The following is a 16,296-nucleotide window of genomic DNA, read 5'->3' on the forward strand; positions in this document are numbered from 1 at the left end:
TCATTCTCCTCTCCATTGCAAAGCTCCCTTTGAAGCGGAAGAGTTCTATCAGGACCAATGACAGTGTGAGCGTGCAGCGTGACAGCGCAAGAGGCAGTGCTGGACTATTTCTAACTGCATATTTAAATAGCAAGGAAATCCAAAATCAAAAATGTATGCAAATGATGGCATGTTTTGCATGCTGATATTTTTATGATTGGGAGCTTGCATATTCAGGTGGTGTTCGGTACGTGCTTTAGCTTTAGCAACATTAATCAGAATTACTTCATGTCTTCGCCACATCCTTGATCTCCTTCTAAACAAACATTTCTGGGGGTGGAAGGCCTGCAATTTGGCAGATTTACTTTTTAAGCTTTGCTTAATGTTTTTTTATGGACTGTTTTAAGTGGAAAGACATACTTAAGGCCTTAGGCTTCATAGGAGGGTTAGTGTGGAACCCAGAAGCTCCCCATACTTGCGTCTTAAGATCATTTTTTCCTCTATTGCATATTATGAAAGACCTAACTACTTGATCTCCTTCACAGCTATATATATATATGTGTGTGTATATATCCCTTCTTTGTGTTTTTTTCACTTAAATGAAGATTTTAGATGTATTTATTGAGCATATGCACCATGACGCTGTGTGTGTGGGTGGTTTGGGAAATGTACATGTAGATGTTTATGCAATGAGCAACACATCAAGACAAAGCCCTTGGAATGAGCCTCAGGCCTGTCTGCACTCCTTAAGGTATGGAAAATACAGTATAAAATAATTAATTGAATTGTCATTTGTATGAGCAGCCCTTGCTCTCTGCACCCTATAATTCCAACCTCTTTCTCCCCCCTTCCCCTCGCCACATTTTTTCCCTTCTTTTTTTTTTCTAAACAGCAATTAATCTCATTTTTAGTCCAATTTCCAGCCTTCTGCTGGAGTCAGAGCGAGTCCCCTGTTTTGTTCCTATTTGGCTTGGTTCCTCTGCATAGTCATTAAGGGCCCAATTAATGTCACCCTTTAGCTGAAGAGTGCTCATTTTTATTGGGGAGCTGACAGTCACCGCCATGAGTGCCGCAGTGTAATATGCATTAATTGCCCCGTAACACTGGTAATTACCAGTTCTTCAAGCCTCTCAGTAAACTGTCATGCCCAGACACGACTGCTTTGAAATAGATTACTCATTAGGGGGACCTGCCCTGTTTTCCAATGGGGGCTCGCTGGGTTGGCATAAAGATGAAAAAAATCTGGTGCTTGAACAAATAGTTGCCAAGAGCAATTTCCTATTACAACTTCCCGGTGACGGCTTTTCTCTTTCTTTCTTTCTTTCTTTCCTTTTTTTTTTCCCACTTCAGATGGCATTCCAGCCGTCACTTGAGTTAAAGATCAGAAGTAGAGTTAGATGTCCATCACATATCTTGCTGATAGCGGTTGGTTTGTCTCTCTCTCTCTGGTCTCAGTCGGACTGAATGAAAATGCGCCTTGGGATCTCACCATTCAGCACACTGCCTCAGTTTTATCCGAATTCTTCTGCGTTGATGGTATTTTGTTCTTTTATTTTATTTTTCTTGCCTTTTGTACAACGTTGCCCTGAATGCCCAGAGACTAGTATATACGAGCGCTGCATCGAGAGTGTCGGCGTTGTTGTTGCTTAATGCGGGGGGCATTTCAAGGCCTCTGTACATAAGATCAAGGCAGCCCTGATGTGAAGTTCTTGTTCAAATATTGATGCTAGCTTTGCTCAGGTCTTTGCGTTTGCAAACCGTGGAATCTCAGTTTTTGAAACATTAGCTTGTGCATCACGGTTCCCGAAAACGTGTCCTGCGTACCTCGAGGAAAAAGAAATTGATAGTGAATGCAAATAGATGGATTTTAAAGAAACGGTTAGAGGACAAAAGCGGGGGATGTTAGTGTGGGTGTCACCGCTGCTCCGCGATAAGATATTATAAAGGAGAGACCAAATCAAACAATGTTAGCTATCGCACATCCTCTGCACAGAAAGGTGTTGGCCTGTTTAGTCACGCTAGAAACAATATTTAGATTTCACCACAGCTTTGTAAACACTCCTAGTGTGCGCTGGGCCGATTCCTCTCTGGTCCCTGTTCTTTCTTTCCTTCCTTCTTTCTTTCTTTTTTTTTCAAAAGCACTTTTGTGTCATTACCCATTTACCATAGCAAGGAAGAGAACAGAATGTGAAGACCGGGGAAAAGCCTTGCACGCGTGCACACACAGAGCTTCTCAAAGGTGCTGCTTTTTGTTTTATCTCCCTTATAGCACCTGCTTCAGGCAATCTGCTCCCACTCGTCTCAAATGAATTTTGTCACGGCCTTTCAGATTCTCAGCCGGCGATGTGCTAATGAAAGGAGATAGTACAATTTGAATTGACCAGGTAGCAGCCAGCAGTGCACAGCTGAGAGCAAAGGATTGGGGACACACCCCTCCTTGAAACAAAAGACAAGTCAAGCGTCCGCTGATATACCCATTACCCTTCTCATTAATACCCCGCAGACCTCGGCACGCGAGTGTGTACGCCTGTGTGCGCTTGTGCGTGCGTTTATCTGTTTGTGTTGGTCGAGCACTTATCGAATTGTTTATGACAGGCCTAATTGGGCTAATTGAAGACATTAAGATTACCTGTCAGCTGTGTGTATCCAAACTCCCTATCTGTCTGACAACTCCTGACAAGTGAGGGACCCCGTAGCATCCGTCATGATGGAGCATTCTCAGGCCGTAATAGGGACAATAGGGTCCACTCTAATTTGATGTGGACAGCCTTGGCTACGCGTATCAGCCTCCCTCTGTGTGTGTGTGTTGTGTGTGTGCACATGTGTGTGTTAAGTATTAGTGAGAGTTGGGGGGCTCTGTGCATGGCCAGGCTAATGGAGTCCCCCTTTGGCAATGTGACAAAGCGATGAGGCAGTGTGAGGGGAAAAGTGAAAGGGGTCTTCAAGTGTTTAAGGACATTAGAGGGAAGGTGCTCGGGGGGTGACGGCCTTCACAGATTGAGTGACAAGAGAGGAGCGCTGACATCTGTGTGTCCGTGTGGTTGTGGACGTTCGCCCGTGCTGCTTTATCAGAGACGCCCAAACTTTTTGACACGGGGGGGAAAAAAGACCAAAATGTAACCGATGGGCTCACTTTGTTTGACCCTCTCTTGCATATGCGTGCGCTCTGTCATTCACCACAGTTACAGAACGCCATTAAATAAGTGAAAATCAGTGAAAATGTACTCTAGCTGTTCATTTCTTTCCCTCTCTGAATTTTTTTTCAAGGAGCAGGTATTCACAGGTGAGGCTTTCCAGATCTCAAGCAGAGCACAGTCCTATCTTCTTAGGCTTAAGGAATGTGCCTCTGCATATCTGTATCAACCCTCCCTCCTCCCACCCATTCTCCTCTCCCGTGTGGGCATTGTGTGGGGCTTTGCAGTGTCATCGCTATGACAGATCAACGCTGTCAGCCCAGGAGATCCCTCTGTTTGTTTGTTCTCCTCCAAAAGGGGTTAAACTGTCAAGTTGACAACTCACAAGACCCTTAGACTCTGACTACTCCCTTTCCCTGTGTTTCTCTCTCTTTCTCTGTCTCTCTCTCTCTCTCCATGGCTCCCTCCCCCTTGTCCACCTTCATCCCCAAACGAGTGAAAATCAATACCAGATTGCCTGAGGACCACTGTTTGGTGTGGGCCTGACCCCTAGATGTCCCCCACTCTGCTTCTTTCATTACATGTAGCCCAGTGTTTAACTTCCATCCTGATCCCTCGCCTAATTAGTTTCGATAAGCTCTGAGTCTCTCTCTCTCTCTCTGTCTCTCTCTCTCTCTCTTCCCCTCTTCTTCCTTGCACACAAGCACTGCCGCAAACACACATGGACATTTTGCTTTCTTGCCCTTTTTGAAGGGACACTCTGGCCTGGAAGTAATAAAAAGACAAATCCCAACACGCGCGCAGAAGCCCTCAGCGATTCTTGAACCGGGATTATTGTTTTGTTTGCATAGCAAATTTTTAAAAACTACAATGAAATTAGATTTGCACCCCAGATCATCAGTGAAAACACTGGGGATATCCTGTGTTGTCCGAAGCTAATGGCGCTCTGTGGTGGGCCTGTTTTAGAAAGACTACGCCCTCGCTGCTGTGGTTTTCCACTCACTGCCTCCTCGTCAGCTTGTGTCCAGGCACAGACAAAGTAGCCAGTGATATTATGTAGAAGATTTTAAAATTTCCTATTACTAAACCTGGCAAATAACCGATTAGCACAAACAGAGATAAGAGTTACCGTGATTTGTTTGCCGGAGGTCTATGTCTGTGTGTGTTTTTTATGTACCACCCACATGTCCAGGTGCCGCCGCCACTGCGCCGGCTGGCCAGTCGACCACTGACAAGCCCCAACGACATGTCGGCCCCCCTGCTCTGCTCCCCCTCCAAGGGCTAAAATTACCCTCAGGAATGTAAACAGACTGCCGAGTAAGCACACGGCTTTCTGTGGCCCTTCGCCTGTGTCCGTCTTTAAACTCACTCCCCAAACTGGGACAGTTCCATTTTGGACTCAGAGGCCAAGGCTGATGGCGAGGATACCTTAACCTGACTTTGGCTGTTTTTCACACAGCAGTTCTCTGTTTCAAGTAATACAGTGCTTCTGTGTCATTGTCACTTTGGCGGACTACAAATGTCCTCTGCGACAGCTGAAAAAGAAATATCTTTATTTATTTTTTTCTCCTCTGTCTCCTCATATCTCCTTTTCCCTTTTCATTGTTGCAGACAGATGGGCATTCACACCAATTCATTAGGTGTGTGGGGTAGCTGTAAGCGGTGGAGTCTGGGTGAAGAAGTTCACTGGGCTGGGCGCTGACATGTTGATTTAGTGGTGGTAACACGACTGCACTTCCAAAGGTGCTGACTTGGACGAAAGCCAGGCCTCTTTTTCTCCCAGGGAGACATTAGAGGCCACACTCTAATTCTGGGGCAGGGTTCTACTCATGGATGCAGAGGCCAGAAGGCCCTACACAACAAACATTCACACCTGCTTTTTCATGCATAACTTTTGATTCAGCCCTCACTAGTGTGGCAGCAGAATTTATTCTTATTCCTGAGCTGAGATATGAATCCAATGGATAGTATGATTTTTTTTTTTTTCTCCTTAAAATAAGTAAAAATTAGGGGCGACATAAAGAACATACAAAGCGCATTTGTCACTTTGTTAAAACATTACCTAAAATTATTTTTTTCCGCCTTCATCGATGATGGATGTTCCCAAAAGGGTGTATTTTTTAAAAATAGCGCCCCTGCGTTCATTTTGTTTACATCCATTCGTCTTTAAATGTCTGTGTTTGGTTTGTAAAATGATCATCTGCAACTTGCTTATGTGAGCGTGCTCGTAGGTGCTGTTGCATTGCGTGTGTGTGTGTGTGGGGATGTTTATGTGTTTGTTTCGATAGCATAACAAGATGTGGAAGACAAACAGCCAAGTATCAGGCACACATCCTATGAGCTCACATATAAACGTGATATCATCCATATATACACACACATAACACTGTTCCTTTGCTGGACACAGTAGGTTTGCAGGCGCCCGGTCAGGCTGACGCTGCCCTTGCAAGGGCAGATAGGGTTACAGTACAAACTGTTGTTGATTAGGACCGTGCCTGTAGTGGGGGGATCATCCTAAATTGAAAACACATTATCCACCAGGGTTAAGGGCAGGACGAGGACCAGGGCTTCGCGGGGCAAAGAGCTGCGGCAGACACAAAATGGCTGTCCCTCTGCCTGCCTTTGACTGTGTCTCCCCAGAGACAGGTGGCAATTATCGGCCAGGGCTGCTGGGAGTTCACAATAACAGGTTAAAGGAGCATGTATCCCCCTGACGCTGTGGTCCTCTCTCCGTCTGCACAAGCTCCCAGCCCCAAGCCTGCGTGCCTGCCACCACAGGGAGCTTCCTGTCTCCAAGCAGAACTTACAGACATGGGGACTCATCAAAGGCCAGAGGGACTCTCCGGACAGATCTCCAAATTAGCGCTGTGGCCACGGTTTGGCCTCGGACCCTAATAAGCCTCATCTGAAAACAGTAAAAGCCTCAGAGACATTTTTTTTCTTCTGTTATTTTTCTCTTTGCATATCAGATATAATGAAGGTCATCTAAATCCTGTGCAGCGTGCGCGTTTAATATATATTTACATACACGCAGACCCGACTACTGCCTGTTCATGATTTCAGTACAGTACCTGCATAGCAGACGCCGTTTGTAGCCAATTGCCATAATAGAATTTAATAATATCAGCATCAAGTGTTAATGAATACCCACTCAGTGTGTCATAACTGAAGAGATCAAGCCATTTTCATGATGTAGAGGGTCATTATAGAGGATGGGGAGTCGATATCTGAGAAAAGATCAGGTGAGCTCTGACCGTCTGAATGTTAACCCTCACACAGCCAGAGGAGAACACAGAGACAGAGCATTTATTATTATTACTTTGGTATTACAGAGGTTGGATTTAAAAGCGATGCTGTTTGTCAAAAAGGAAAGACGCACGGAAAGTATTAGCCTGAAGTACAAGTCGTTCCATGACTCCAGCCTTACTTTAATAGGAATTGTTCTGGTGTCATCGTGGAGCTGTCGTCAAGAGGTTGTTTTGTCGCACGCTGTGTCCTCAGTGCTGTTTGGACCAAATTCCGAACACTAAACAGACAAAGCCAAAGCCAGACCACACCTTGTTTGGTTTCGCTTCACATCCAAAGCAGACCAGAGTGTGTCAAAGCGCGTTGGACCATGACGCTGTAGATCAGAGAGGGGACCAGCACACATTACACACACAACGCACACTTGTCCCGCAGATATGTGTTGCTAATGTGGTAGGCGACATGCTCAGTTAAGGGACTTAACGAGTTCCAAACACTGATTAAGACTCCTCCCTTTGGGCTGGAGAATGTTTGGGAAGCATGATATTGTACAAACGGATCCTAACCAGGACCAAATGGCGGTGCGAGGCGGCGCTTCCTATGTCTTGCTATTGTGCTGTCAAAATAAAAAAATAAGCCTGATGCTTATTAGCTCATGTGCTCGTTCACATAATCATGTGTTAGTCAGGTTATCAATCAACTCATTGATATACGGTCTGTCAGATTGTGTGTGTGTGTAAGATGATAAGATTTAGGTTAATGTGAGAAGGTGGTTGAGGTGATAGGAGGTTGTGAGGGAGACTGAGGTCAGAGAAAGTGATAATTAGTGGGAGATAAAAAGTAGTGCAGTGATGTTTTGGGGAGTTAAATGTGGTAAGAATGAATCATTTGTACTATTTACGATCCATTAAAACAAAATATCTAATGTACAAATCTTAGATTAATTAGTGTTACAGTTGTTCACAAATTTGTGGATTACCACAAAGTTAATAACTTTCATTAAATGACTCTATTGTAAGTAAAGTTTACATGAAATACATATTTTTTCATCAGATCTACAGTACCTTTTTTTTATTTCTCAAATGTCAGTGTATTCAGGTCAATGGCCACCTCTGAAACATTGTTATGTTATCTATACAAAGGTATACAAAAACAAAACGTTATTCTATTTGATTTTGTGAATCTGACATAGCCATATTTGACAGTTTTTATTCCTCGTGTTACGTGTGACGCAGCTTCCGCCTCCTCGTGCAAACATCACAGGTTGTGTGTCTTTTAAAATCAAGCGTATCACAGCCGAGCTAAAGGTATTTGATGTGGACCGTTGACTAATTTTGTAGTGGGTCAGAGAGTGGTTTCTATGGTTACCAGATCTTTATCCTGGAATGCTCTAGTCTCTGCTCTGGCATCTCGCATCAGTGAGCGTAAATTAGCTCCGAGAGCAGTACACAGCTCACAACGCGCTGACTCCGACCTGACCTCCCACACCCTCGTACTCACACACATTACACCTCCACACCTCCATGTTAAACCCGACGCTACACTACACAAACATACATACACATAAAACACCCTCTCTCTCTCTCTCTCTCCCTCCAACAGAGACAAAGACGAACCACATCCGTGTCACGTTCCATTTCCATACCCCATCGACAGAAAACATAAAAATGTCAGAGAGAATTACACCTGGCGGAAGATGGTTTATTTTTTATTGCCCTCTATTCCACCTTAATTACAATGCTTGTGTAGGTTCGGGTGACTCATTTAACATGCGTTTGTGTGCTGCGGCCTGCTTTGTCTTTTACATACCTGAGGAGAATTGAACTTTTTAGACAAAGAGGGAAGGTGGAGAGAGAGAAAAGGCGATGTTCTATTCTTAGCTCTAGTCATGTTAATAACTTGTCTGTGGGAGGTTAACTCTTCCATTCAACTCCTGTTACGTATGGACAGGTGGAAGTATAGTTTGCAGCAAGGGATTATTTGCCACCTCGTTCGTTGACGCCCCTCCGGGCAGAGTCAGCCTTTAAATATCCTATTTGTGTGCACGGAAGCTTGTGTTATCAGGGCGTCTTCATCACCAGGCTGGTTGATTTGCTACAAACAGCTACTGCATGGCCATTAAAATACACAAGCTGGATGTACAGTGATCAGCTGGAAGGCCATATCACCTGGCATGCAGGCTCTGGGTCACTGCCTATAAAACTCCACACATGCACACAACCATTATCTGACCCTGTAAATAAACTCCTATAGACAGCTGCCTGTAGCATGGACTGACCATGAAAGAACAGGCCATTTGTCACTAATACACACATTTTATCTTTATGTACATAGCTCTTCTGTCTCCAACACAGAGACTTTTTTATTCCTCTATACCTCTCACTGCGATCACTCTCAATGCATGCTGTCTTAAAAAGACGTTGAGCAGGTTCCATACCTGTATTTCAGAGAGCAGAGAAAGGACTGACTAAAGCTAATGTTTGGCAGTGCTTTACTGAGTCTACCTTGTGACCTGATGTATGGATGCTGAAAACAAAGAGGTCTTTGTGGGGAGACCTCAGAGACATAGAGTTCACCCTCAGGTAAAGGCTTACGCTGTCTAAATCATTGCCGGGGCGTTTGTTTAAAATGGGTCTGCGCGGTATGCGAAATGAAATGACGGCGTTTTAAAGTCGAGCATAAATTCGTCTTGATTTTATTGATAATTCATCATGTCGTGTAATGTGTTTTGGCAGAAGTGCTCGGCCCCAAGTTTTAGTAAAGCTTTTTCTCACCAAATGTGGCAGATCAAATTAGCCTTGATCTCTGTGTGTTGGGTAGAAATCTTAAACGGCAAGTTTTTTTTATTTTATTTTTTTTATTTAATTTGTGAAAAGTGGGCTGCCTGACCTTCATCAACCCGAGACATCTCCGAAAGTGAGACTGGCATAAATGAAATCAAGAAAGCGAGTTTGCACGTTCTATAAAGAGTACGGTTTGTATTTTATTGTATTATTATTTAGCTTTTACAGCTCCTATTTTTACTAGTGCTCCCTGTACATATGGGTTGTGAATTTAAGATGCAGACATTTAATTCAGTGCTCGGCTCTGTGAGGCTCGGCTGCACTGACTCGCTGTGTTTGTGTGTGCATGTGTGTGTGTGCGCGTGCAGGCAGACACTAATAACACTCCCTCTTCTCCATTCGAGGGTTTTTTTTTTTTTTTTTGTTCCTGAGTGCCTTTGCTCTCATTAAGCTGCCTGTAGTAAGCTGCTTGGCACCTGCTTTAAATGCGACCACCACCCGCTCATTAACACTAACGAAAGGGTGGCTGGCAGCCGCAATCCACGCCCAGGCTCGTCAAGTGGCCCACTTGCTGAAATTAGCTACATTTCACAAACAATTTCACCAACTCGTTACATAGTTAGGTGTTTATTGGAAGATGGCTGACTCTGACTTTAGAGGTGGTGTGTGTAATAAGCACACGCCAGGTTAAGATGAGCCAGCCCACATAATAAACCATCATTTACCGACAAATTCGCACTGAAATTCCATTCATGTGCTCAGGCAGAAATTCACAGGGACTGTATAAAAGTATATAGGGCTTTATATGCTGTCTATTTTATAATTGCTCTTTACAGTGTCTGGATGCCGCTTTGAACTTTTACTTTAGAGTCTCATACTGTAGCCATCAGGCTCAGTCTTGGCCCCCTGACCGTTCCCTTCCCCCTCACTGTTATTGTTTGCATTCTCAGTCTCAGGTTTTTACCTCAAGGTCCCTGTAGTATTGACTTGTATTAATTCTGAGTAGGATTCAAAGTCCATTTATTTTCTTTACGGTATGGAAAGGCCTTGGTGACATGGCTCCCCTGTGTTTATAATTTTGCTTGTTTCAATTTGTGCTCGGCCTCCCCTGACAGACCCGGGACATGATGTATCGTACACCGCTGCCTTATCTGTTGATGTACAGTTTTAACCTTTTCAGAAGGTTGCCTTTCTCCACTCTGCACAGACCGGTCTCCCTTTTTCTCCCCTTTTTTCAGTCTCACCTCCCCATCCTACAGCACAGGAAATACATAGAGCACGGCGGGCTGAATAAAAAAGAAGAGCATAACCCCTTTTCCAAAGTCATCTAATGTAAATGTTTAGGTTTTGTTTCCATAACATTTCCATATTAAGAGTTGGCGACCATGTGCAGCGGTGGACCATGGAAACGATGAGAGTTTTGGAGGCTTGAGCTTTGTGCGGCGCTGAGAGGCTGAGCTATGTGTGTGACATTGTGGTGAACTTTCAGTGTGCATCTGTGGGCTTTCTCCAGGGCTGTTAGCTTTGGCCTGTTTGCTCATAGATACAGCGCCGTAAATCACACACTGTAAAATGTAAAATGTGGGGATGGGGTGCAGAAGCATGTACTGCTGCAAGGGCCTCCTGGCGGGGAGGGGTGTATAGTCACATATTATTTCGTGCATGTGTCTGTCTCCATACAGGTACTATATGTAGAACATGCACCGCCTCAAGGCCCAGTCAACACAGTACAGTACACATATAGCTGTGAACTCGCATTTATAATTTATGTGGTTAAAATACCTTGTCGAAGTTGTAAGGTCAACCATCTAGGTATTTATAATAAGCTCATAAATTATAACCTTACAAAAGACTAAAGATTCCCATAATTATTATTAAAATAACACCATAGGGTGTGTGAGTCCGTATTTTAATATGAAATGATTGATCACAGGTTCAAGGTTTTATGCACTTTACCTTGGAGCTGAACTCCTGTTGCTCTCCGTGGCCCTTTTTGGCTAGCTTCCTGTCTAGGTCTCCAGAGGCCCCACAACATTGTTAACTGTCTGAGGATAGAGTGTCTGGGACCTGAGCACTGTCAGCCCCCTGAATCTGGTCTTGAATGTAGGGGGGCTGAGGTGCTCTCCGTTCAGAGTTCAACTGTGACATGTCTTTATGCATGGCAGCTAATGTTCAAAGAATAGGTATGATCTATATGAGGCAGAGAGGGGCCACCGGTGGCTCTTTGGGGCATAATAAATAGCTTGAAAGATGATTTATTGCCTTTGTGAGGAGACGTAGTGAACTAACGTTGCACTTTCCCGGTGAAGAACTCCTCCATTTTAATTGTTTCTGCACCTTTCAACAGACGCTCAGGTGTACAGTAGCTACAGTGTCTATAAGACACAATAGCAGCAACGTGATGAGAGGGAAGAGAACAAAAACATAGAAGCAAGGGGGGGAAAAAAATACCTTATGTTTAAATAGTCTGAACTTGACTGCTCAGTTGCTTGGCAAGTCATTATTTATAGCTTTTCGTAACACCAGCGCTCGCCAACTAAGGCAAAGTTGTTCTGGATTTCAGCGTGGATGTGAATGAAACAGCTGGACACTGCTGGATTGGCTAACAGTAACCACCAGATGCGGCGTGTTTAAGTCTCAGACTTTGTGTTGAACTCTGCATGCTCTACTTGTGCCAAAGGCTTCCGATGACAGGATGCGGAGGCCTTGGTGTAGAGCTTTGTTATTTAACAGATTATTGTTATTTCACTGCCATTGTAATGTGATCGAGTGTGTATCACCCTGTCAGACAGATCTTAATCTTCCTGGCGGCTTTTTTTGTTTGATTCAGCACAAGTTTCCTGGATGGCGATCAAAGGAAAATACCTACGCGACCTTATCTCTCATAGATCAGTCTCGCCAGTGTCCCATCTTTCTGTCTCTTCGCTTGCTTATTCCTGCTTTTCTGCTGCGCCTTCCAAATCCAAAGTAAACAGCCGTAAGCATTTGGCTGATACGGATTCAAAAGCAACTGTATAACTCATTCATAGCTACTTCAAAACTCTCCGAGATGTCAGCAGTGATGTACTAACAAAAGACTGCCTTTGTTTCTTTTGTTTTGCGCCGCAGGTTTGGTCCAGGCCTCGTGATCTACTGGTATGGCTTCATAGGAGAGTTGGACTGCCAGAGAGACAGAGGCATCCTGCTCAAAGACTGCTTCCCAACAGACATTGTCACCCTGTGCCATGCCGCCCAGCAGGAACGACTGCCGCATGAGCCAGAATAAAGACAAAGAGTGAGAAAAGTAGAAGAGTGGAGCAACAAAAAAAAACTAAAGATGCAAGGATGAATAGAAGGAAAGAGAGAGGAAGACTGGGAGGCAGGAAGGGTAGGAACAGGGGTGGATACCCAGATCCGGAAGCAATTTGGCTTTCCTGCAGTGTGAGACTCTTGGCAAAAATCTGCCCTGAACTCAACCTGACCCTCGGTCCGTCTCTTCTTTTCTTCCCCTCTCTTCCTCTGCCCCAAAGCTACCACATGTAAATACACACCAGCATTCTGTATATCTGACAGCACAGGGTCAGAGTCATACCTGTGTGTGAAAACACCATCCTAGAGGCTTTCCTGGCGGTGTTCGGCTCCTGGCCCTTGGATGGCCTCTCGCAACGGACGGCCAGGGTGAGAGCCGGGGCCAAAAGCGGGACATATGGCCCTTCCTTATCACACCCAAAGCCCTGGCCTTTGTCACTCCTTCCTCCTCTGCTCCATCGGCAGATAAGAGAGGTGCGGTCCGGGGGCTGGGTGGATGCCTGACTCTCACCTGCGTCACTCAGTGCCCTCTCAGTCACTCTCCAGTGGGGTAAACAGGATCATTTCAGATTACGGCTGGTCTTACTGTGACCTTTTTTCACTTCTCGTTCTAAAATCTATTGAGGATTTTGTTTCTCCTTGCGTTGAAGCAAGTTCACGCCGCAACTGAATTTCATCACAGCAAAGTATTATCAACACTTTGCTTCTGTTTCTTTTAGTTGTGAATTATCTTAATTAAGAAGAAGACACACTTTAATTAATTCTAATTAAAGTGTGTCTTTTTTCACATGGCTCCCCTGCTAACCTCAGGTTTCAGAGAGTTTGATTACATTACACCACAGGTGTTTGTTTTTCTCCTCGGCTAGTTTACATGGTGTTGAATCAAGGTGTGGAAATCCTCATCCTTGATTAATAGGTTAATCTTTCAAACAGTCCAGAAACCAAAGATATTCAGATTACCATGATATTATAAAACCGAAAAAAAAAAAGTAAAACCTCAGAGAAAAGGATTAATAGGTCTGTCCACCGACTTGTCATTAATCTCCGATCAATGTTCACAATGTTATTTATCAGCCTAAAGAGTGCACTGAATGTACATCCTATCCCACACAAAGGATTAATGCATCTGTCGAGACAGAGTCGAGGTCACAGTCAAATAAAATGCAAATTAATTAGGTCAATATGTCACCTCCACAAGAGTACTGTAGGATTGTAAATAAATAATAAAGAAATAAAAAAAATCATCCAGTCCTTGTCACACTCACACCCATGTCTTTGTGATCAAGTTTTTTTTTATTGTACAGTGACATTTTATGTACATGTTTATTATTAAATATGTTTTGATACATTATTTTGAATATGTTCTTGTCATGAATATTAACGGCAGAAGCTTCATCTCCATATAATTTATTCCTTTAACTTAACCGTGTGTGCCTACAGGTACATATAAACACCTGATTTCCAGATTTCCATGTAAAGACGTGTAACTATCCAACAGTTGTCTGTTGCACATCTTTACAACCGCCAGTACCTTTTTACGAGCGGACACCAATGGAAGAAACACAGCACAGCTAGGGAAACCAGAAGTGAACATAAAGTTGAGTGATGCTTTTAGAGGCAGATATGCACTGCCTATAGGGGGTCCCTGTCGTGTCCTCTTCTTTATGGCGCAAAAAAAAAAAACGATAAGAGGAAAGAAAGTGAAAGGGTGGAGAACCTGCCGTCACCAAGAGGGGAATCATTTTACATATGTATTGTGCCCACTAACTAACTAAGGGAGGGAATTCGTTGTAATATCACAGATCTTATAGTACACAGGCCTCACCTGTTGTTCCTGCAGAGAGTTGAATCAAAGAAGAAACGGTGACATATGAAAACAAAAAGAAGAAATGATGTTCTCCTCGTCTTCACTACGGTGTAAGCATTCCCAAACCTGACCCACTCCAGTCCTGTTACTGAAGAGAACTCCCCCATATAGAATAAAAATAAACGTTTCTATGTTTGTTCTGCACAGTTATGCACCACTCACGCAGTTAGAGAGATATGGTATGCGGGGGTTAAATACCACTAAAGTGTTGCTTGATTTGTTACCCTTAAACCTCTAACCCTCAGCCGGCTCCCATCTAGGCCTTGATCCCTCCATGAGGAGGCCAGTGGGTCACTGCGAGGTCGCCAGGCGGCCATGGCTTCCTCTGTTAGGCCCACCACCCCCCACCCCCCCCTGCTCCATGTGGTACAAAACAACTGTCCCCATGTGTCCAGTTAAACTCGGCCCTATTGCCTGGCCATGGAATGCTTAGACATCAGTTTATGGCTCCTGTTGGACACAAAAACAGAGCTATTTTACTCAGGGAGGGAAAAAATTCTCTGTTGAATAAGAACAGAAAAAATGGAAAACAGCAGATTCAGTTCCTCTCAAGTTTCAAGCCTTCCTGCCATTGTTTTCCAAGATGGCTGTCGCACAAAAGAGGAGCCAGGGTCAACTCCTATAAATTAGGCTCTGCACACAATGCAAACTAAATACAGCTTCTTTTTTTTTCTTTTTTTTTTTTAAACCTACTTCAAAGACGAGGGCTGACATCAGCGTCAGCTGACAATATTTCCATGATGTGAGTGCAAATATAGAAAAAAAAAAAAAAAAAACTTCCACCTGATGCTTTTTAAGAGCCAGGCATCTTTATTTTGTGTTTTCTTTGCCCTTGTCTCTCAGCTCTTTTTAGATTCATTGTTCTTGTCACAACAATGGGGCACTCGAGTGCTCTCCAAATAAGGCCAGTTTGGAGAGGTCATTTCCTGGGGCCAGGAACACCGGCGTTCTGGAGAAATCTGATCCTCAAGAGGCAGCCAGTAAGAGAAGACTAAACATACAGTATTTTTTATTTTTTTTATCAAAGAAAAAATGTTAGACTTCCAGTGATGTATGAGGATTACTGATAATCAATTTTGTTTGAAGGAGAAAAAATTGAAAGCACGTTATTAATCATGTTCTTCCTGTTCGAATATTGCCAAGAAACTACATGCAAAACGATTTAGTTACACATTTTATTCAGTATTGTAATATTGGTTACAATTCTTAAATCTGTGACTCCCATGTGTCAGATTAGTTTGATGCAGTTCACAGCATCCACTCTGTCTGCCCCCGGGCCCGCAGGCTATTGGAAGTCCACTATCCACTCAGATGTACATCTTGGCCCAATCTCTTCCAGATCCTGCTGTTTTACGCCTCTTCAGCCAAGCTGCTAGATAGACCACTGAGACGCAGAGAATGGGAAAGAAGGACAGAACCAGAGACAGACTGATGGGTAGATTCTATCCCTCCAGCAGACCACCAAACGGACTTCCTCCACGCTCCTGTGTTATTTATGTGAAGAGAGCTCTGGCCTGTTTCTGCCCCAGGCAGCATAGTGCTTTTAGTAGGGATCCTCTCAGCCTCCCTCAGCCAGCAAGACATCACAGGGTGGAAATAAATAAAAGTTCTCCTGGAAGAGTCAGAGCAGCCAGTTTGAAATTAAAAAAGGATTTTTCTTTTCTTTTTTTTTGTTTTGTTTTTTATATATATATAGAGAGAGAGAGCTTGAATACCAGCACTGGGAAAAAAGCAGCCTCTCTGCCCTGAGCTGAAGCAGATATGAAGAGATTTCATTTTTTATTTTTAGGAAGCTCTGCCTGCTTAATCAGAGGCTGTTATTTAAAAACAACAATGGATCATGAGAAAAATGGTCTGGGGATTTTCATGTGGCAAAGCGGTGGATGTTTGATTGACAGGATGGAGAGGGCAGATGGTATGTTTGAGGGAAACTGAACAACTATGACACATTAAGGGGTGGGGGTAGTTTAGTTTAGTGATGTATGAGTCACTGTTATTG

General features: G+C 43.8%; 1 protein-coding gene across 2 annotated transcripts in view; it reads left to right on the plus strand.

The window, feature by feature from the left end:
* cdin1 (CDAN1 interacting nuclease 1) overlaps window positions 1–13,412 on the plus strand; it is a 55,331-nt gene extending 41,919 nt beyond the window's left edge. For both annotated transcript variants that reach the window (XM_019277176.2, XM_027274941.1), the window contains one exon: window positions 12,251–13,412. In XM_019277176.2, the coding sequence (XP_019132721.1) occupies window positions 12,251–12,407 (157 nt within the window). In that variant the 3' untranslated portion in view covers window positions 12,408–13,412. The remainder of the gene's footprint in view (window positions 1–12,250) is intronic.
* Window positions 13,413–16,296: the final 2,884 nt, after the last annotated feature.

The sequence above is a fragment of the Larimichthys crocea genome, chromosome XXIV (genome assembly GCF_000972845.2).
Source record: "Larimichthys crocea isolate SSNF chromosome XXIV, L_crocea_2.0, whole genome shotgun sequence".
NCBI classification, from domain to species: domain Eukaryota; kingdom Metazoa; phylum Chordata; class Actinopteri; family Sciaenidae; genus Larimichthys; species Larimichthys crocea.